Source organism: Panthera tigris, chromosome B4 (genome assembly GCF_018350195.1).
Source record: "Panthera tigris isolate Pti1 chromosome B4, P.tigris_Pti1_mat1.1, whole genome shotgun sequence".
Taxonomy (NCBI): Eukaryota; Metazoa; Chordata; class Mammalia; order Carnivora; family Felidae; genus Panthera; species Panthera tigris.
The window spans coordinates 12,600,959-12,624,151 of record NC_056666.1 but is presented as its reverse complement, the minus strand read 5'-3'; the positions used below and the strand labels follow the sequence as shown (position 1 = coordinate 12,624,151).

Sequence of the window (23,193 nt, the reverse complement as noted above, 5' to 3'; positions counted from 1 at the left end):
TGTTTTTTGGTTTTTTTTTGCAGTTATTACTTTTTTATGCCCTTCATTTGGTATTAGAATTTGGGGGTTTTGATAAATGCAGCTTTATATCTTACAAACACTTCTGATCCCTTGAAAAATAGTTTAACAACCCCAGGTGCAATCGATTCTCCAAAGATACTCTTCCCCCCTTTTCTTTGACCAGCCCCGAACTCCGCTGTAGATATTATTTATTTTTGAGAGTACCCTGACAGGATGGAACGTGAACTGTGAAGTCGTCTGACCCCACAGATCCTGGGAACGTTTGGCCTCAGGGATTGCCAGGGAGGAGGAAGTTGTAGGCCTGGCCTCCCAGTAATTCATGGTCCCTTAATGAGCCTGTGGAATGCTACCTCGTGGGGCTCAGAGAAACAAAGGATCCTGGTTTAGCTTCATTTGTCAAAGTGCTGCCTCTTGGTTTGTTTGTCCCCAGCTGTCTGGGGAGAGAAACAGCCTTCACGGGAGGGAGAGGTCAGACACCTTATCCCAAAGGTCACTCTATGTGCCAGGGTAGACCTCCCGTCGCGGAAGGTGGAGGTGATCTGTTCCGTGCGGTGCCCTAATCAACACCTGTCATCTGCAGCAGGCCCACGGTCTGTGCGCAAGAGTGACCTGGCGTTTTGGAATAAGAGAAGGTCATTCTAAATTCCTTGTTGGTGCCTTTTCCCATCTATACCCAGGGAAATCCCCAAAGCATTAACGTTGAGCACATTTAGTTTGGTGGCTGAACATTAGGCGTTTTAGGTGTCCTAGTCTGAGAAGTTTAGTATTGTAGAGTTACGTTCGGCCCATTAATAATAATTCATGCAGGACTGTGCATTAAGTTCTGTGCATTATATTTAACTGAAAGGCTTTGACTTGTATACATACCCGTCAATAGAATCTGTTTTCCTGAACAGCATCAATAAAATGAGAGGTCTGCTTCGATCGCACAGAACACTGCGGCATGGTCCAGGGCTTAAGTCTAGGATATTCTAGAATCTAGAGGATTAAAGAACCTTTTTAACTAACGGTCGCCCACAAAAGACAAAGTAACCTTTTCATAGCCAGAGGGTACCGAATCGAACTTCCTGAAAGGCTGTTTTGCTCCAGATGTGACTGTTCTGTAGATTTACATGTCAGGGAACATACACAACTACATTTGAGTGGAATGAATATTACACATCTAAAAATTATGGGAGCAGTTTCCTTGAAGTATAAGGACAAGGGAGAAGTCAAAAGTACTAAGGTACTTTACCAGAAGGAGAACTGTATACGGACAACAGGGAATCATAATTCTTCTTCCTCCTGCCCCTCCCAGGCTCTTCTGTTTCTGCTTTTGGACTCAGTCTTGCCCAGCAGACCCCTGAAGGCTTATTCTTCCCAAGCTCCCTTTTCTTTCCCGTGAATGGAAATGCTCACTTTATCTTCTTGGACTTTACCATGGGATGTCGGGTTGAGCGTTGCTGAGAAGAAATGGCTGGGGTACATAGAGATCGATAAGAAGTATTGTCCGGGGCAGGAAGAAATCTATGTCGTAGTCTAACATATTGTGGACAGATTTGTGAGCCCTCATTAAAGGTTTGGGAAATAGCCTTATCGAAAAATAATATTTTCGCACTTGTATTATTTTCCTTAGCACAGCACGATAATCGTTCTTCACTTCCTGGTGTCTGTGTGTGTACAAAAATGGATGTCCTTCCACAATCAGGAAATGTAGAGTTGGCATTTCTGCTTAAAAACAATCGAATAGCCTAAGACCTGCTATCCTTGCCAGCTCTAGAGGCAAATATTAGGTTGAAAAGGATCAACACAGTTTAAAAACAAAAAGTTCTCATTTGATCGTCCCTCCTGGACACTCGTCAGCTAACACGCATTTTCCGTGATTTATCCATACTTTATGCATCAGAAACACTGCAGGGGCTTGAGTGCTGAACACTGACATTTCCTATTTTAAAAATTTAAAGGGAAAAGCCTTGGGTTGTTATAGAAAAAAATAATATTCTCTTCCTCGAAAAGGTCAGTGCAGGAGCACCTCGTTTAATCAACTGAACAGGATAGCCAAATTGTATGGTTACATTGTAATTCAATTTTTTTTAATGTGTTATTTAGTTTTGAGAGAGAGAGAGAGACAGAGTACACGTGGGGGAGGGGCAGAGAGAGAGGGAGACGCAGAATCCGAAGCAGGCTCTGGGCTCGGAGCTGTCGGCACAGAGCCCGACGTGGGACTCGAACTCACAAGCTGTTGAGATCATGACCTGAGTCAAAGTTGGACGCTTCGCCGACTGAGCCTCCCAGGCGCCCCAGTTACATATTAATGTCACAGAAGACTTATTGCTACATTGCACACAAGAACTTGATTTTTCGTGTTTTTCGCTAAGGGGACCTTAACTGAAAACCCTCATAGCCAGTCTCTCTTCCTGATGTTGAGAATCACTTCACACTTTACTTTCTGTCAACCCTTTTGATACTCTCAAGAAGGGTGCCACCAAAAGAGGGGAAAAAAATCATTTTAAACTTTTTGCCAAATCAGTGAACTGATTTAAAAAAAAAATGTTTTATGCCAAACAGCACACATAAATGCCTGAGTCACACTACCTTTGGTATAAAGAACCACCCAAACATTAACAGGGACCAGTAAAAAACATCTGTTCTATAGAATTTTTTCGTTAACAGGATTTAACTGAAACCAGATCAGTAAAGCTCTGTTACTCTGGGCCGTCCCTTGGGCCCTGGAAATATCTTTGTTATAGAGGACCGGATGCACTGACGCTAATCATTAAAACAGGATTCTACCAGCAAAACATTTCTCAGGACCAGTAAGCAAACAGCACCTGAAAAAGACTGATGTTAAGAGCATTTCATGTAAAGGTCCATGGGCCACGTGGTGCTTACCTGTTCAGAAACTGTCATGTGCCTGAGAGGCAGGGGAAGGAAAACCTACATCTGCAGGCTCTGTCTGTTCCAAAATAAACACAGCGGCCACAGAAAAAGAAGTGACGCTGTGATTGAGTACTTAGGGTTCAGTTTATATGACATCTGCACAAACTTAAACACAGGTCCAAGTGAGAGACTGTTAGCCCAGCGGAGTTCAGTGGTATGTAAGAAATTTTGCTGTGTCCTGATTTATCAACCTGCAGGTTTCTAATTCTATCTCTTAAAATAATAATAATAATTATTATTTAATGCTTTTTGAAATGGAGTGAGGGAGGGAGGGGCAGAGAGTGAGGGGGAGAGAGAGAATCTCAAGCAGGCTCCATACTGCCCAGTGCAGAGCCCGATATGGGGCTCGAACTCATGAAACTGTGAGATCATGACCTGAGCCGAAACCAAGAGTCAGACACTTAACCGACTGAGCCACCCAGGGTGCCCCGTTTCCTACAACTTTTTAATTGGTGTCTTGAAAGAAACTAGTTGGCGGTGATCGTATAGTAAGCAAAATAGATTTGCTGAGAGTTTTAGGTAGACTAAGAAATACTCAGACAGTGGGGTTTGGAATAGTGAACATTTAGAATAGAACTGATATCTTTACCAGTTTGAATTGTATCTTTAATACCCCAGATTGCGAATGTCCCTGTTGGAAACTTAGTAGAAAAGTCCTCTGTTAAGCTTAAAACACATCTGTCAGCCCAAAGGAGAGTTTTTGTGGGAATAATTTAAATGTATGTAATTCTCGTATGTTATTTCACACACAAAAAGAGAGAGGGAGAGAGAGAGAGAGAGAGAAGGGGTATGTGATGGTTTTCCCATGATTTAAGAAAGGACTTTGAGCGAGAAGCAGCTGGAATATTTCACGCCCGCAAGACCTTTTGAAAAGGAACAAAATCTGTGAAAATTTGAAACAAAATGTTCAAGTGGAAAAGTTATAAATTGTTACATAAATCGTTGTTTTATGCACAAAATTCCATTTTCCTGAGCTTTTCAAGTGTGTAAATCACATTTTCGGAGCATAGGAAAATATTCAGACAGGGGATTTTGTAGGACGATATCCTTCAAGTCCTATGGGAATCGTTTAGCTATAAAGTAAGGAGGAGATTTTGTATTATGACAGCTGCCTCTCTTGTGAAGCATTTATTTAATAGCAATATGGTATTTCGAGTTGACCTTGTGAATAACGGAAAGGCTCGTGGCTATAACACTATGTCAGTTTTTCAAAATTAAGATTCCCAGTCTAAGGGAGATGTAGAAAGTTAATCAGTTGCTGCTGCTTGTTTCATTTGCGTGTAATTACTGTCTCGATTGTAGACTTCTAAAATGTTTAAAAACTTGTTTCGAATTTTGCAAGTTCCCAACTATGTTAGAAACTCACAAAACGTTTTGCATCACCCTAGGAAGCCAAACTCACTCGTCAAGGAAGAAGTCTGTACTCAGATAAATTGGTAGTTAGCATCAGAAAATAAAGGCACACAATTCATAAATGTTGGCAATTTTCCCCCTCCATGGAGGGTAGCCAGTTTATCCATGATCCAAACCCAGAATCCAGAATCCCATGCTGGAGAAGTCTCAGCGGGTCCTCAGGTTGCCAGTGTCTGCGAATGTTCACACAACGATAGGAGAAGTGTTACAGGCAACATCCCAGCTACTAGCTTTTCCAGCCCTCCCTACGCACTTTTAAAAAAAGCATGTGATTGGGAGAAAATAGGCAAGCACCTCATTTTCTTTGTTGTAACCAGAACTTGAACTTGGTTCAAACAAACAAACAAACAAAAAAAAAAAAAAAAAAAGGGAGGAAGGAAAAGGAAAGAAATTGTTTCCTGCGTGGTTTTTAAAGATCAGCAAAGAAGAAAAAAAATATACAACTTGCCTTATTAATCTTAGAGTTTTCTAGATTCATTGTACCATTGAATAAAGTCGTACAGATCCACGGTGTAGGTCTGAAGCTTTAGGGTGTCGGCGATGTTTCTGAATTCTGAAATGTGTAGATTTTAGACGGGGGCAATTCAGGGTGTTCCTGAACACCGTGATAGTGTCTGGGGCACTATCCTGGAACCTAACCTCTTACTGTGCCTGCACCAGAACATGGATATTTGCACCAAGTGGGGCAGAGAAAGGTCCAATGTTGCCTCCTATAAAAAGGTTAGGATTGCCACCAAGGGTGTTACAGAGATGTCTGTTTCTTAGAGCTTTTTGGATTTGGGAATTACGGATAATGAGGACCTGTAGGGCTCTTTTACTTAGTAAATCCCTCTCCCTGGGGAACTTGACCTTCACGATAGCCTTATAAAACACGGAGGCATTAGTGTTAGTGAAAAGGCATCACGTTGCCTCGCCTGAATTGCAGGACAATGCTCCTTGCTGGTTTGACTTTCTGGGCTTAGCGCTCTTTTGTGTTTTAGTGCCGTGTGCATCGAAACCACTGGGTTCAGGAAGAATTCTGCCGCACTAAGCATTTTCTCTGTGTCCCAGATTTGTCCTGCAAATTATGGACATCTCATTGAACCTAAGGAGAATCTTCTGAAAAAGTATTTCCTCGTTTTTTTAAAGGGAAACAAACCCATGTGGATTTTGCTAATCCTCTGATCAAATTTGATTTTTGCTTCCTTCGCTTTATGGTGTCTTGGTTAAATCTGTTGTTGCTGTTATTTGCAGCAAATTCCTTGTTTGATATATTGCTAGAAATCTTAGAATGTGTTCTTAGTAGATCATTTGAACGTCCCAGATATAAGCAGTGTAGGTGGTAGGAAAGAGACACATCATCTCAAAAATCCCCGTAAATCAAAGACCAGAGCCACACTGAGAGTCCACTTCCCAAAAGTTTGGAATAAAATCTGGTGAATGTTAAAAATGGGAAGACTTCGGGTTGATTCGCAGTGTAGCAAATGACTCTCCAAGGGGCCTTTTTTCTTTTTCTAAAAATGGAACATGAACCATTTTAGGCTGTCTTATACATCGGCATTTATCAAGTGCACTGAACTCTGGGGGGAAAATGTCTGAGTCGATGACCCTGAAAGAGGAAACTGGGGACTTCTAGGACGTTCATTAGGTCGTAGCTTCCCACGCCTCTGGAGATGCAGCGACCGGGTCTGCCATCAGGGCAGCCGTCCGATACGTGGCCACAGAGTGGGGCCAGATCATTTCGCTGGGCTGACCACCTCTAAGTTAGCACAGATGTTTACAGACAGCAGAAAGGCAAATAAAACATTTCTACATAGCTGTCCTGTGGGAAGGATTAAGAGCCATGGATCCCTTCCAGAATGTAATGGATTTGGATGGGCTTCACGCCTTCGTGATTTCTTGTTGTATTTGTCCGTGTGACCTTGCCCTGGGGGAGAGCTGGAGAAGCCACGGCAGGCTCCCGCCAGGAAATCAAGCCTGCGATGGTCATCGGGGAAACTTGTTTGCCAACAAACTAGTGTTTGATGCGTAAGACGATCCCTTCCTCCTTTACCTTCCTCCTTCCCCAAATATACTCTAAATGTGATGAGTGTGAGAAAACCCAAACTCCAGCTTCAGCTGAATTTGCTCCCCCCGCGGCTTCGGCCAGCACAAGTTCATCCCACAAGAGTGAGTAGCTTTTGATAGGTAAGGTGCCGCTGATGATCAGTGAATCGCAGCCCTGTTCTCAGGGTGCCTGTGGTGAAACAGGGGAGGCGAGATCCAGAAATTCATCCCCGCGGGCTCTCAGGTGTTCGGTGAACTGAGTATTTGCTTGAACGATGCCTTAATAGGATGCGAGTAAAAATTCCAAACCCTGCTTGGGAACTGAATTTTCCCAAACACAGGGGGCTCACCCATTTGAAAACCCCCAGTGGCTGGCCGTTGCCTACTGGGTACGTGTGAACTCCATGAAAATGATACTCCTATTTTTTTTCTCCACCCAGGCCCTGCCCCAAAGCTGCTGCTTCCACCAGAACTCACAGGGGCTCTCTTTCCTCTGAGCTATCGAATGCGTTGTTTGAATCAACGTGATCGACTACTGCCCTTAATCAGTAATCTTTCTGTTTGTGCTCATGCCGCCCTGCTAACTCGCGAGCACCTTTTGGATAAAGACTGTGCCTTATCTTTTTTGGAGCCCCCTACACTGTTTTCCCATCTAGCAGGGGCTCCCCAAATACCTTCAACTTTTTAACGATTAATTGATAAATCCTTGCCTTACCACGTAGGTGACAGCAGCTGTAGTGCTTGGTTTTGTTGAATCATATGGTAACACGTTGAGCTGTTCTTCTGGTCGGCTGTTCAGAAACACCACTGACACCATTTCTCAGACCACTTGGAAAGCACCCTGAGAGCAGCTTGTCCCCACCCAGTCCCCCCCCCCCCCCCCCCCCGTGTGTTTGTCTGTCACCACATAAATGAACCGAACCGAAAGTCCTGGAATGGTTTGCCCACTGACACTTGGTATGCAAAGGGTAGCTGCTGTGATCCGTTGCCCGGGGCAGCATTTCCGGGAGGGTGGGTTCTCCCAAAGGGCACATCCTCCAGTCTGCGGCGTGGATGTCGGGGTGTCTGCTGTCCAGCTGCCTCAGGAGCTCCCCATCTGTGACTGTGCTGCCCTTCTGTCCTTCCTTCACATGTACTTCCTGAGCTCCTGTCTCCTTGCTGTCTTGGTGTTATCGCTCAGCCTCCCAGGGGCCAGCATCTGCCTTGCTCTGTGCGAGGAGCACAGAAGCTGCTACTGTGGCCTTGGTTAGAACTGTGGACCAAGGCAGGCTCCACGGGGTGAGCCCTTGCCAGCGGGGCAGGGGCCGTGAGCCACTCTAAAGGCCAAAGCCATCCCAAGGAGGAGGCCAGTAATTGCCTCTGGAGGTGAAGAGTGCGTGCGGACCCCAGTGCCCTGGCCCAGCGGGGATGCAGGTCTGTTGAGGGTGCAGAGAGGAGTCAAGCCTCAGAAGAAGCCTGGTTACAACTAGGGGAGTTTTAAGTGTCCTTCTAACCTGACAACATGGGAGCTGGGGGGGGTGGGGGGGTGGGGACAGAATTTCTGGTGCCGGGACCTGCGTCTAGGATCAGATAATCCACTTCCCACTCTTGGAGTCATTTCCGGGTTTTGTCAAAAGCAAGAGTCATTTCTTTCTTTTTCTTTCTTTCTTTCTTTCTTTCTTTCTTTCTTTCTTTCTTTCTTTCATTCTTTCTTTTTTTTTATCTTTATTTATTTTGGAGAGAGGGAGAGAGAAACGAGCAGGGGAGGGGCACAGAGAGAGGGAGACAGGGGATCTGAAGCCGACTCCACACTGACAGCAGCGAGCCGATGCTGGGGCTCGAACTCAAGAACTGTGCAATCGTGACCCGAGCCAAAGCCTGATGCTTAACCAACTGAGCCACCCAGGTGGCCCAAAAGCAGAAGGTTTTTTTTTTTTTCTCATATTTTGGACAACAGTCTCCAGTGTGCAGACGATCCGAGCAGAGAAAACCAGCATTGTGTGTTCTTGAGGGAAACAGCTCTCAAGGAGAAGCAGTCAGGTTGCCTGTTGGGGCCCCCAGAGCCCGTGATGGGACCCCAGGAGCTTCTCCCACGGACACTGGCGACCCTTCTCTTCCCAGATTCGTGCTGCTCAGGGGCCCTGGGCGTGTGCCCCGCTCCACGTACGGGCCATCTGTGAGCACGATGCCCTGTCCTGTTCTGTGCCCCAGAGGAGAGGCCTTCTGGGCTCTGCACCTCGTGTGTTCTCTTTCCTCTATATTAAATCAATCAATTAAAAGGGAGCACCCCTTCCTACCCCCCTCCCCCGTCCAGTTTTCATTAAAAGGGAACAGATGTGGGGTCTCGGCTGAGGCCCCTGGGGCGGGGCGGGGTGGATCACACAGTGCGGTGGTTTTCTCGGAGGGTGAACCATTCCTTGGCATTGCCTGTGTGCCCTCCCTGTCTTCCAGCAATGAGGTGGTGAGGAGTGACTTAAAGAAGCTGCCGGCGCTCCCCACTCAAGCCCTGAAGGAGCACCCCTCCCTGGCCTACTGGTAAGCTGCACCCCCCTCAGCGCACCCATCAGGAGCGAGCCCTCCCGGGGCACTAGGGGCCGGGGCACCAGGACCCCAGCCGGCCCCACTCCAACTTGTAGAAGCGGCTTAGGTCTTGGCCAGACCATTTTCAGCATGTATTTAAGTGGCATGGTTTGCCATTTTCTATTTTCTTTCTCTTAAAAAAAAAACCATCTAAAATTTCACTTTGGATGCTTTGCCTCCTTGGAGACCCTTTCATGTGCTGCTCGAGTTTCATTCTGGAATCCCTGTCATTTGATGACAGGATGTGTGAGGTTTGGAGATGTGGGAGAACTGCGGGGTTTTTTTGCTTTTTTTTTTTCATTTGCAGAAGAGAGAGATTGATTCTTTGATTTTCCCACAATGTTTCTTATCTCCTGATTTGGCCGCCATGGAACATTACACCCTAGTTCATCCGTCAGGCCCCGGATCACTGATTCCGAACAAAACAGGCGAGCGAAAGGGTCCTGGATTGTGGTTCTGGTCACGATCGGGTGGGGCCTGTGTCCCCGGGTGGCCCTCACCACCGACCCAGGAGGAGTGCACTGCCATGGCCCTCGTGTTCCTTCTGAGTCCTTTGCAATAAGCAATGAGTGCTTTTATTAACAACAACAACAAAAGCAGTAATAATAAAACAAAAGTCGCAGGTCAGTCCTGATAAACTGTAACATGCGACGCTTGTAAACACCTCTTGAATCTGCTTTGTGCAACGTCTGGATTGCTAACATTTCGTCTCGTCTGGACACTTTTGCAGGCAGCACACTAGTGGCTCAGTTATTCAGGTGGCTCCCAGAGATTCCAATGGCTGGGTTAGGGAGGGTGGCGATGCACACGGCATTAGCGGGTTCAACTCTGGGCCACAGGTCGTTTCTCCTCAAGAGACCAAGCGATGGGGCAGTGGGAGCAGAAATGAGACGCTGAGTCCCAGGGGCAGAGAGCCCCCCTGCCCCCGGGGCGCTGGCACGCCCCGTCCCCCACCATCTCGTCTCTCTGAGCTGGTTTTTTGCCGCACGTCCTGCACAAACATAGAGGTGGATACATAGTGGCTTTATAGAATCCTAACCTGCCCCCCCAGGGACAGAATCTGTCTCACCTGCAGACTCACCCGTTCGCGTGTCCGCTCCCACGCCTGCCAGCTTGGCGGCCTGTACCTGTGCACACCAACAGACGACGCTCCTGTCCCCTCGCTCATGGAGCCGTGCCGCCCTCTCCCCGGTCCCCTGTGTCCCCTGGGCCTCATCGTCCGTGTCCCCCTCCCCCACCAGCTGTTCATATTGGGGAAACCAATGGTGAAAGAGTTAGAGACACGAGAATATAGTTCTGGAGACCAGTAGTTCCTGCACGAAGGGGATGAATTTGCCAGGTGGGGGCTGGGTTTTCTGGGGTCAGAGTTGCTTTTAATCTAAACCGTCCCTCAGCGACCTCCTCATTCATTTGTTTCCCGGCATGTCCACCCTATGCTTACCAGCTCCTTCTCAGTCTCTGTGTGTGTGTCTCTCTCTCGTGATCTCCACAGTCTGTTCCACGCCCACATGTTACTTCCAATACAGAAATGTCTTCCTTCATGTCGCGCTCGTCTTTTGTGTTCATATGAACAGCTTCGTCTTTACCGACACCCCTCCAATCTCTGGGGCCCGGCCAGCGCTTTCCCTGGACCTCACTTGGACCCAGTGGCACCCGTGCCCCTGTGTGTACTCACGGGGAAGGCACGGAACGGAGGAAGTGAGATTTTTGAAACAGGTGCCCTCAGGGAGCACAGCCCAGCCTATGCACAGACACGCCAGCCGCATGGCCCATCTTGTTGGTGCATTGCCGAAAAAATGCCTTATTCACTGCAGTTGGCTGGTTGAAGTCGGTCTCTATATTCCAACCTACTCATTTGGATTTCTAAAAAGCAAAGACTTCAGGAAGGGATAAATGCTGTTCATGCTTCGTAGACCGGAGACAGACTTGCGTGTCCGTAGACTTTCCTCGGCCACAGCATCATCACGCGTCCCTACGATTAACCATGACCCCTTGTCGGTGGAAGAGACTTTCACTCGCTCTGACACCACAGTCTGTCGGGTCGCCCACAGCCTCACGTTGCCCTGATCGTCCCTGAAGGGCGACGGATATTTGCCCTTCTTCCAGGCTCTCCCGCTCTCGCTAGACTTCACGGATGCGGCAGACAACCCTTAGGCTGGACTAAGCCATAGGGAGCCCGTCCACACTAGTCGGGAAAGGCATCACAGCTTAGAGAGCAAAGCCGTGGGGTTTAGAATCCCAGCCACGTCTCTGAATAGCACGGGAAGCTTCAGTTACTTCTCTGCCGCCTCAATTTCCCACCCATAAAGCGGAATTAACCATACCTACTGGATCCAGACTGTAAACAAGAGCAGAAGTAAGAAGTCACATAATGCAATTAGCATGTAGTGAAAGGTACATCATAATGCTGAGTGATCGTGCAGTAATGCTTTCTGCTAATTTTCCCCAAGCATGTAACCGGCTTGGACTTCTATTCCATGGGATCTCCCTATCGGGGGACAGGTGACGCAGACGGTTAGAATTACGCGCCCAGGGCCATAGAACAGAGCAGTAGCAGGGCCCTGACCTGGATTCTCTCAAGGGCCTGGCTTGCAAATGCTGGACAACACCCCCCCCCCCCCCGGCCGAACCACCCCTACAGGGTATGCAGGGGCATCTATCTTTACTCCAAAATCACTGACCAGTGCAGGCGATGGCTCCTGCAAGACAGGGAACCATATCTCCATCCCTGTGGGTTTTCTGGGCTGCTGCCTGCAGAGAGATGATCTCCCAGAATGACGTGGCTAGGCACAGTCGGCCGGAATCATCTGTCTTCCTCCTCTGTGTAACACAGTGTCCTCCAAATAGTGTTTTGGGATTCTGTGGCTGGTGCCTTTTTTACAGTTATCCCACTGATAACTCCGTACCAGAGATCCAGGGTAGCTGGGAAACTGTCCACAGAGCCAGTGCACTTGGGCTATCTGTAAATTCCAGAGGAAGGAGGAGGGGGGCAGGGAGCTGAGTGGGTTCTCAGTCAGCATGGCGCGTGCTGGGTCCATGGTGTTTCAGAGCGGGGAGAGCTGGGGAAGGAGAAGCTGCATACCGTGGTCTCACAGATGGCCTGGGTCATCAGGAGGTACAGAGAAACGAGGGGTGGCAGATTCCTGCAGCTGTCAAGCCCCGAGAAGCCATTTAGTTGGCAAACAGCTGAACAGCTGCCTGACGGCGTTTCTGACTTTAACCAGTGTTTGTCTAAGCCTCGACTGTGTTCGCAGCTACAGCCCTACGTTGATTTTTATCTCGCCTTCGCTGCCCGGGGACCTTCTCTCCCCAAACTGGGAAGGAAATTGGCTCCTGTCGCCCCTGAGTTGCTTACCCCTGGATCCACAGGTTGACCTCACAGAATTCGAAACCCTGTGCTAGGAAACACGCCCAACCCAGCCGCTGATTGAGGGGGTGGGCAGGGAGAGAGAAGAGCAGACCCTGAAGGTCTCGCTCTGAAGGTCTGGTGAGGTGGGGGGGCCAGCCCGAACACGACGCTGCTGGAGACTTCGCTCAGGAGAAGGGCTCTGTCACACTCAAAGCAGAGGGGTTGTCTGGGAGCCAAGGAGAAAGGGGCATCTGCCCCTCTCTGAACAGGTGTCCAGGAACCACCGAAACGACTCTCCAGCCAAAGGAAGCCTCCTTGGAGCTAGCCAGTTCCTATTTGGGGTGTTTAGAAAAGTGCTTTCTTGTCAAGTCAGGTAATCTTCACGTACGCCAGATTTCGGAATACTAAAATGAAGAGAGACCCGTTGAAGATTCAGAGAGCGATCGGAAAGTCAATAAATTACCCCCACTTGGTAGTTAGTGAACATACAGAACACATGGCCCTCAGAAATGGCCTTTCTTTTTTTCCTAAAGAAAAAAAACAAAAAGTTGGCAAATAAGGCTTTAGATCAACTCTGGAATACCAAATTCATAATAAATAATGAAGGCCAACCAAGGAGGTCTTGAGGGTTCATCCCTCCTTCATTGCCTCCTGTCATGAAGCCCACGGGCCTGGGGTGAGAAAGGGGTGGGGAGAAAGAGGAGGAATGAGGCTCCTGGCGGTGTGGCCAGGTCACGGAGGCCGGGTCTTTTGGACTTGACTCCTCTGCAGGTGGGATGTGCTTTCCCTGTGACTCCCCAGGTTGGCTCTGTGCTTCAGCCGCCATGGCTGTCTGGGCACCAGAGTCCCTTCTCAGAGAGTCCCTTCGTGCCCCCCACCCTGTCAAAGAGGGGTTTGGCTGGCGGGTGTCTCCCAAGGCACAAGCCAGTCTCTTGCTGTTTTAGAGCTTAGATTTCAGGACATCGTGGCGTTCCCATCTCACTTCTGGTAGCTGCCTCATTGTTTCCCAGGGCTTCTCTGGGCCTTGGATTGCCTCATGGATTGTGTTAGCCAGGCCCAAATTCCAGAACTTTCCATCCTCCTTGGGAGCCCTCAACGCTGACCACTAATTCATGATAGGGAAGACGTGGGCATTCTATTGAGGTCAGCGCCTGCCCTCCCCTGTGAGGCCGTGTGCAGACAGGATCCAGGGGATGCAGAGGACGAGGAAGATGCGGGCATTCTGCCACAGCGTCCCCCCTGATCCCCAGCCAGCCGGCCTCTTCTTGTCCCCGGCTCTGTGTCCCTCTCCAGGGAGACACATGCTCACTGCTTCTTCCTCATCTGCCATGGTAGCATTTCTTGCAGGGAGCTGACCCCAAGTAAAGCTGTAGCCCAAAACACCTCACTTAGGCTGAGTTCAGAAATGCCACTTCAGGACAAATCCTTTCTCCAGGAGCTTTTGGCTCCTTGGAACTTCTCAGGACATTGCTCAGGTTCGGAAGAAGGTTCTCCGTCAGCAGGGTGCTGACCGTTGACCTAGGGACCGTATGTAACACCGTCTTTGTGTTGCAATTCTAGTGAGGACCGAGTCATTGAGCACTACAAGAAACTGAACGGCCAGACCAGAGGTCAAGCAATTGTAAAGTAAGTGGCCTCTCCCAGTGCCCACGAGGCTGTGTTTGTGTGTGTTCATACAGCATGTGGCAGGGTTGTTCAGTTCTGTTCGCAAAGACACAGAACTCCCGGGGGGGGCGACGAGGGTTCAGTTTCAATTTTCAGGTAAATAATCACTCTGAGAGCTTTGTCACGCGCACACATAAATATGTCTCTGATTCCAGACCTGCCGAATAACCACCTGTGTGTGTGTGTGTGTGTGTGTGTGTGTGTGTGTGTGTTCGTGTTCTCTCTTCCCAGCTACATGAGCATCGTGGAGTCTCTCCCAACCTACGGGGTTCACTATTATGCAGTGAAAGTAAGTACCAAGCCTGCCCTAAAAAAAACCAGAAACACTTCTCAGTTTTCCCTTTTTAATCTTACTGAAGATTTTGGGGGGTGGGGACGGATAGGCATGATAGAGGACTTGCTCGAGATGATTGTGTGCTGAGGAGGGTTGGGGCGCTGGAACATTCCCCCCACGTCGGAAGACTTGATGCAGTCACTTACCAAAACTCATGTTCTCTTATGCAAAGTGGGTATAATGAGTCCCTTCTTCCTTTGATTCTCAGAAGAATCCTGGGACGTCAGGACCGCAGAGCCTCTCAGTAGGACGATTCCCTCTGAAGGCAGTGAACTGTGGAGAACAAAAACCTTAAGCAGAATCAGCAATGTTTTTCTTGGTGGTCAAATGCCACACAGGCAATTTTGGAGGAGGAGGGCCGGCATTAGAGGCTGACAAATTAAGCTCATGGCTGTTTAAGAAGACAAGATGTGTCTTCTTAAATGTTGTGATGGCAAGTCCCATGGAACATGAACCCTGTGCTCAATTTTTCTTGATTTTACCGTAATGCTCCAGACTGGGATCCCTTCCTTGAAATAATAGATAATGACATGCCCATGTGCCCTTATCTGTGGTGAGACAGGATAATTTCCCTTCTTTAATTGACCCCAACATGGAAAGATTAAGTCCTTGCCCAAAGTCCAGCTGAAATGAAAACATTTCTGAATGCTAGACAGTTCAACCAGCCAACCTGAGATTCGCTTGCCCGTGTTTCCATCCAGCTGTATTTTTAATTCCCTTGGACTAGAACGTACTCTCTGCTACATTTATCTTTGTGTCACTCATTGCGGCTCGCACAGCACTTTGTATGTTTCGTTGCCTGTATCTTCCGCTAAAGTGCAGCCTTCCAATGGCCAGGACAGTGTGTTGCATTCCTTTTTTCATTCCTGGAGCCCTGTAAGTGCCTGGCACATAATAGATACTCGGTAAATATTGACTAAATAAGTGTTTATTGAGAATTGAATTGGGTAGTTGCATGTCCCCCTTCCGTGATGGGAATGAATGTTGGAACTGTATTTGCGGAGCCCGGTTATGAGGCACACGCGGGAACCCCAGTCCTACCCAGCAGCTCAGCTGAGGTCTTTTTTTTAATGTTTATTTATGTTTGAGAGACGCAGAGAGAGAGGGGGACACAGAATCCAAAGCAGGCTCCAGGCTCCGAGCTGTCAGCACAGAGCCCGACGCGGGGCTCCCACTCACGAACTGTGAGATTATGATGTGGTCCCAAGTCAGATGCTTCACCGACTGTCAGCTCAGGATCTTTTAAAGCCTGGAATGGTTAAATTCTTCCTGATGTCCTACCAAAGCTCTCCCCACCGAGGGAAGCCTTAATCCCTCTTCTCCATCATTTATGGAACTCTTAGAACTGTCCCAGCCATTCCTGCCCAGAAGTTCTCAAGCCTGAGCTGTAAGTCTGTCATGAGGAGTGTCCCCTGGCCTTTTTAGCGTCTCCTGTCCCACTCGAGGAAGGTGAATCCACTGTGGAGACCAGCTCTCTATGAGGTGGCACCTTGAGATGTGCCCATTGAAGTCAGCGGGCAGTCGGCTCCCCCAAGGGAAATTGGACACTTTATGATATGACCTGAGGCTCAAAATTCCCCGCGCTGGCTGCCAGCGTTCCACACACAGCCAGTGAGGGTTGTAGAGTCTACATCCCCTTCACCATCTGGTTACCATAAAGGAAATCTTGGGGTCCAACAATAGTTGTTACAAGACGCATTTCATAGAAACTCCTCTCCATTGTGGGAATATTCTGTGGGGACGTGCAGCAAAGGGGGCTGTGCCCAAGAATAGGGATAAGAAATCCCCTGGACTAGGCTCTCTCATCTGCTGTGTGTTCATAATTTGAGCTCACCTCCATCGCTCATACTGAAAATAGAGATTCTGAAATTCACCCCTCCGGCCCCCCCGACGAAAGTCTGTTGGAAGACTGTCTGTTGGACAGACAGACATCTGTTGGAAGACAGATGTTAGACTGCCGAGAGAGATTGTCATGGATAGAGTGGATGTCTCTGCGCAGGGACGTCATCCAGTCTTTTACTTGCGTAAACCCGTGTCCCATCTCTTCGTCAGCCCTGGAGTTTGACAGTAAGGGAGCCCGTGATACATATATGCTTTCTGCCTTACAATAAAACTTCGGGAACGTGCTTTTCTGCAGTTTGCGAGAGACCAGAAACAGACCTTGTGATTTCCAGAGTGCCGGAAGTGCTTGTGTGTTGGCCTCTTGGGACCTCCAGGCTGAAGCCAGGGCTCTCCTCCTCAGGTGGAGACAGAGCACACGTATCCACGCAAGCCCAAACGACTGTATCGAGCCCCACCAGTCGGTGGCCTCCCGATTTCACAGCTGCCGTATTCTCTGGTGTGGTGACACCCAAAGCTGTGGTGGCACTGAGTCCCCTCCTGTGTCGCTCTCAGAGACTGATGTAAGACACAGAGACACTTTCCAGGGACAGAGCTTTTTTTTATACCTTTAAAGGACTATCTTAGGAAATTACATACCCTGAAACTTCTAAAAATTCAAAACATGTTTCTCTGCCCTTTTATCTTTGTGCTTACCTTCAAATAACTCATGAGGATTTAAAAACCATGAAGCCAATTTCGAGTTGTCGAGACAATGGGGGTCCGCGGTTATTAGCAGGTGCGGCAGTTAGGACAAATCTAGGGGAAGGCTGCTGGGGATGCCCTGTGTCAGCTCCTAGCTTTCAGGACCTTTAGTTAACAGCTCAGACCCCTCCTCCTTGGATGTAGGATCACACTTTACAATCCGGTGGCAAGGGATCTCTATTAAAGGAGTGAGCAGAGGGGGTTGGTGTTTCTGATTCGGTTCCCAGAAGGTCTGGGCCTTGATTTTGCTACTTTGTCCAAGATGGCACGAGTCACACAATCCAGCTGATCTCTTAAGGGGAGCAGGACTGCAGGGTGGCCCCCGCCCACCCTGCACTGCCATTGGTCTGATGGAGGGCTGGGGGGTGGGCCCTGAGTAGAGCAGGACCAACCGTTTGCTTTGATTTCTTGGTCGTTAAAATTGGAGGAATCTTGGGGTGCCTGGATGGCTCAGTCGGTTGAGCATCCGACTTTGGCTCAAGTCATGATCTCACGGTCCATGGGTTCGAGCCCCATTTCAGGCTCTGTGCTGACAGCTCAGAGCCTGGAGCCCCCTTCGGATTCTGTGTCTCCTTCTCTCTATGCCCCCACTCCCCACTGTCTGTCTCTTTCTCTTTCACTCTCTCTCTCAAAAATAAACATTAATTTTTTTTTTTAAATTGGAGGAATCTTAAATGCGTGCTACTGAGTGCAAGAAGCCAAGCCGAAGGCTGCATACTATATGATTCCAACTAGATGACATTCTGGAAGAGGCAAAACTGGCTTCCAGAACCTGGGAGGGGGGAGAAGAAGGGGTGAAGAGGCAGTACAGAGGATTTTTGGGGCAGTGAGGCTACCACTGTGTATATTATCATCATGGTAGATACATATCATTATGCATTTGTCCAAACTCACAGAGTTCACCACCAAGAATGAACTCTAATGTAAACTCTGGACTTTGGGTAACCATGATGTATCCGTGTAGGTTCGTCAAGGTGTAATGAATGTTCCCCTCCGGTGGGGGAGGTTGATAGTGGGGGAGGTTCTGCATGTGGGGGGGGTGGGAGGGTATGGGGAACCTCTGTACTTACCTCTCCATTTTGCTGTGAACCTCAGACTTCTCTAAAAACAATTAAATCTTAAAAAAAAAGTTTTTTAGAGGAGTCCCCTTCTGTGGTGTTCATGGTCCCTTCTAGCTGTGACAGCCGATGACCATTTCTCTGCTCAGAAGGTCGTTTTATGAGAATGCTCAGCATCTCTCGGATTCTCTTGAAACCCAAAGCCTTACAAGAAGGACAAAGAACAAGCCTTCGCTACCTACTCATAAAGGGGGAAGCACCACAGCGTGCTGCTGGCTGGGAACAGAGCTGGGTCCCCACCCCAGGGCATTCTCCAGGGCACTGGTTCACATAACTGAGCACAGTCTGATGAGGGGGCACATCTGTTAAGTGAAAAGTAGGAGGTGGGCTCCATCCATCTCAAGGGATTTACGTTTTCCTTTGTCATCGGACGAGCCCAGAGGCCTTCTCTCCATCCCTGTGTGTGTTCTCTGGCCCTGTATTTACCTATACTCCTTTCGATGTCCTAGGACAAGCAGGGGATACCGTGGTGGCTGGGACTGAGCTACAAAGGAATCTTCCAGTATGACTACCACGATAAAGTGAAGCCGAGGAAGGTAAGCATGGTCTCCTCTGTGGGTGTCCGGCTCTCAGAAGTGAGTAAAAATATTACACGATGCAGTCTCAGGGCCTCCAGGTTTACCAATCCCCAGCTAATTGGAGTGTATACAAATTACTCCACAGTAATCCAGTCTGAGTTCCCGGGTAAATATTTTTTTTCCCGGTCACTAGGGAAACCTGAGCTGTTATAATTATTTAAGGTAAGGAGACTGGCCCAGCTCTCCCAAAGCAGATTGGCAAAAGGGCTTTGAAGGACTGTCCTATTTGTTAATTTCCTAGTGGGGGGGGGGGGGCGGGGGCTTCGTGTACTTGGGAAAGGGAGAGAACATCTCTCTTTAATCTTAAGGCCAATCGGAGCTTTTACAAAGCTGCTTTATGTGTTTCTTTGTGTTTTTTGTTTTGTTTTGTTTGTTTTAAACATTTTAATGTTTATTTTTGAGAAAGAAAGAAAGAGCATGAGCAGGGGAGGGGCAGAGAGAGAGGGAGACACAGAATGTGAAGCAAGCTCCAGGCTCTGAGCTGTCAGCACAGAGCCTGACACAGGGCTCAAGCTCACGAGCCGTGGGATCATGACCTGAGCCGAAGTCGGACACTTAACCGACTGAGCTACCCAGACGCCCCTTGTTTTGTTTTGTTTTGTTTTGTTTTGTTTTGTTTTGTTTTGTTTTGTTTTGGATGCTGGGGAGCTAAAAGAAGAAATTGTAAGTCAAAACAGGGTGAAAAATAAAGAAGAGTTAGAGGCATTCCTGCAAATCCAGTAAATATTTTATGGCATATTAGAAGTGATCAGAAATCTGGAAAAAATAAGGTCATCTGCCAAAAAACAAGGGAAGCAGGACAGGGTCTGCAGAGTCATTGTAAATACAAAACAGAGTGTTTGAAAGGGGCACAGTGCTTGAATTTTCTCTGTTTTCATTTACACACATTTTTCAGACCAGAACAAATTGAAAAATTATAATGGAAAAATATCTCTGGGCCAGAGCTGTCATTCAGATCCTCTGGCAGAGAATAATGGAGAGACGGTTTGCAGTTCAAACCCCGAAATACATATTAAAAGTCTATCAAAACCACACTTGCTTTAGGAGGGAGAAAGTAGTATTCGTCCATTATGTCATTCCAGATTGCTTTCCAAGCTTCTTTATCCACGAATAGGACTGAAATCCATACTGTGTATCCAAGCTTATCATAGACTATCCGCTGAACATCTGCCCTTAGCCAGCTTCTTTATTAAAATGATAGGGAAAAAAAAAAAATGGCCCCATGCTGGGGAGGATTTTCACTCAATTGATCAGTAAGTCAGTCAAGTTCAAAGAAAAGATCGAGAGCCAGTGAGGGGGGACTTCTCCCTCGGGGACAATTCAGTAGGAACCTGCCTGTCCAGGGGCACACTGTTTCGTGGCTAAATCCAAAACCTCTTGGGTTTCTCCTTAAACCCTGCAAGGCATGAATTAGACCCCGAGTTATTTTTACTCTGTGTTTTCCTCGGTCACGGGGTCTATGCTTCTTCCACACTGTCTGTTTCTTCCTGTTTTCCCTCTGCCCCTTTTCCACATGGCCTTTTGTAAGCTTCTTTGTTTTTTTTTTCTTCTTGCATTCACTTTTCCCTCCCTCTCTCTTTTGACATCCCTCGTCCTCTCCTTTCAACCTGCCTGGCCTTTTTTTCCTGCTCACAAGAGCCATGAACCCTCCTAGATCCTTGGACAAACCCTGGTCACGATCCCTCGGGCCTTTGATCACCTACACTGGTGGAAGATCCAAGCCAATGTGCACCGCAGAGAGTGACCAGGGTTTGTCAAAATGCAGCAGTTGAATTCTCCTTTCCCTGTGCGCATCGGAAAGACAGGCTCACAAGCATTCATCGGCGTTCAGGTTTTAATTTATTAATATGCTTACGCCTGCTTTATTTCTCTAATTGAGATACTCATGAAGATTGCGGAATTAATGGGATAGCACTTGACAGATCGGGGCACCGTGTCCCTGGTGCACCCACCATGTCCCAGACGCTCCGTAAATTGTAACTATCCCTGTCGGACTGTGCAGCAGGCTTCAGGATCAGGAGAAGTACATGCCATGGGGGCGGGGGGGGGGGGGGGGGGTGGGGGGAGGGCGGGCGGTGATCAGCCATTGAATGAGAGAATTTACTCTCGTGTTATGCAGGTCAGCCAAAGAAAAATGTTAAAGGGTCGGTAAATTTATTCAGGGTATTGGCTGTACTCAGACTGAGTTGTTATGGGAAACGACTGATGCTTCCGTGGCCTCTGAGGACAGAGTTGGGATTCTTGAGTCTCCTGCTAATTGAAGGGCAAGCCAAGCCATCGGAGTCCCCATGCACCATTCATTCGCTCAGAAAAACGTTTGTTGCGTACTTGCTCTGTGCCCAGCAGAGGGGACAGTGCTGAGGTTTGTCATGCGTCCAAGGCCTGGCCGGGCCCCTCGGGGAGCAAGGCGGGTGATAATTGCGCCGTTGGTGTTCCCAAGTGCTCGAAGAGAGGGTCGGTGAGGGCATTAAAGGAGTCAGGCCGTATAGGAGTCTCGCTGTCTTAGAATCATCGCTCTGGTAGCGTGTGCACGAGGGGCTGGAGAAAATCAGGACCGGAGTCGCAAACCTGGGGTATCCTCGCAGGAGCCTGGGCCAGAGCTGGCGGGGGGGCGCAGGCTTGGCTTTAGTCATAGGGGTGGAGAGGGGGACACAGAAGAGATGGTGAGAAGGTAGGTGGGACTGACCAGTTGTAGGAGGCGCGAGGGTGGCGGTCGGAACAGGGGAATCCGAGATGGGCCCCAGCCAGAGTGGGGCCTGTGAGAGGACGTAAGGAGGGCAGTGTGGGACATGCAGCGTTGGAGGTGTGATGGCACATCTGGGGTGCTGCTGGGGGTTCGGTTGGAGCTCCAGAGTGTCAGGAATTTCCCAAGCATAACTGACCCACAGACCGAACGGGCAGAGGAAAGGGACAGACCCTTGGCACGCTGTGAGCAGACCTCCGTTCCCCAACCATGCGTGACCTTCCCTGTGAGACGGAGGTGGGCCCCGAACCTTACGTGATTTGGGGAGCCCTCTCTAAGATGTTAATGTGCAGTCTGAACGTGAAATAAGAACGGTCCTCTGCAAGGCCCGTTGACAGGAAGAGAGGCCTGCGTTTCGTTAGCCTGACGAGCGTCCGTATCTGCAAAGACGTGGGGTGAGGTCTGCAGGGAAACCTGACCCAAGCCGGAGCCGTGGTTGGGGCCCGGCAGCAGGGGCAGGCATCAAATGCCCAGAGTCTGTCTCCAGGGCTCCAGGCCCGTGATTCTTGGTCTCAGTCGAATACTGGAAACTGACACGAAACTGTCTGAACATGCATGGGCCACAGTCACCCTGTTGCACTGCCCCCCGCCTCTGACCCTCCCGTTGCCCATCTAGAAGGCCTCGCAGACCGGTCCTACATGCAGCTGGAGTTGAGGACCAGCACGGCCATCTGGGCTTCCTTTCCGAGCTTGGGGACGGTCGGCCCGGCCCCGCAGGTGTATCTGGCAGTGAGGCAGTGAGCTGCGGTGCCCCGAGGCACAGGTGCCAGGCTGGGCCAGCTCCCCGCGAGGGCGGCCCTCCAGCAGCACCGCTACTCTTGTTCAGGGGCCAGGCGCAGCACCGCCGCGGTGGGCCCCCAACACCACTCAGGAACCCCTCCCTCTCATCTGGAGGCCCTTCTGCAACACCGGCTGTAGCTTCAGCCCAGGCAGGGGCCCTGCCTGACACTCTGACCCAGTTCCAGCAGCCGTGTCACATGGAACCAGCGTTCTGGAAGCCAACATTCAAGTAGAGGCAGTGACGGGGTGAGCCTGCTGCCTTTCCCCACGTTCACTCCAGGAGGGCCTGGAGGCATCCTGGGCTCTGCATCAGCACAGCCAGCGGCGCTCAGCAGCCGTCCTGCGAGAATCCACTCAAGCGTTTCCATATGATCCACCAAAAAAAAAAAATTAAAAGGCCGGGAGCCCTAGCTGATTGCTGCCCAGAAATGGGCAGGACCCTAGCTTGTTCCAGGGTGTGCCTGGTTGGGTGCACTTTGCCATTCTGGTTGGCACTCTGAAGCCCCAGTGGCTTTGGGGGATGTGAAGCACGGGTTACCTCCCAGGTGGAGTAGAGAGAACGTTTTGGTCCTTGCCTAGTCACACGCTCCTACCTGCTCCCCGCACTTTCTAAACAGATGGGCTCCAGCTTGCAGAAGAAGCTGCTGCTGTTTGTCAGAAGAAAACCAGCTTCTTTGTCCTCCGGGCACACGTGTCGGGAAGAGGTAGACACGTGGGGACACCCGAAAACCATGTTTTGGCTTTTGTCTACGTTCAGAAGCTCAAGGCCAACTTCAGAAATGTTTCAGAACTACATGTGCAGAAAAATAGCGCGCACTCCCCCAAAAAAGCTCAAAAAAATCAAAATGGAACTAAATCAAAATAGAAATTTATAATTCATTCATGTGCCCCAGAACATGGACCTTTGCTTGCATATATGAGTTTGGTTTTTTTTAATTTTTTTTTTAACGTTTATTTATTTTTGAGACAGAGAGAGACAAAGCATGAACGGGGGAGGGGCAGAGAGAGAGGGAGACACAGAATCGGAAGCGGGCTCCAGGCTCTGAGCCATCAGCCCAGAGCCCGACGCGGGGCTCGAACTCACGGACTGCGAGATCGTGACCTGA

The 23,193-nt window shown here is 49.1% G+C and overlaps 1 protein-coding gene across 6 annotated transcripts in view; it reads left to right on the top strand.

Moving 5' to 3' along the window:
• The window catches only part of FRMD4A (FERM domain containing 4A), a 614,651-nt gene that overhangs the window by 509,049 nt on the left and 82,409 nt on the right, over positions 1-23,193 (top strand). For all 6 annotated transcript variants that reach the window (XM_042991088.1, XM_042991087.1, XM_042991091.1 and 3 more), the window contains 4 exons: positions 8,809-8,892; positions 13,847-13,912; positions 14,183-14,240; positions 18,436-18,522. In XM_042991088.1, coding sequence (XP_042847022.1) covers positions 8,809-8,892; positions 13,847-13,912; positions 14,183-14,240; positions 18,436-18,522 — 295 coding nt within the window. The remainder of the gene's footprint in view (positions 1-8,808; positions 8,893-13,846; positions 13,913-14,182; positions 14,241-18,435; positions 18,523-23,193) is intronic.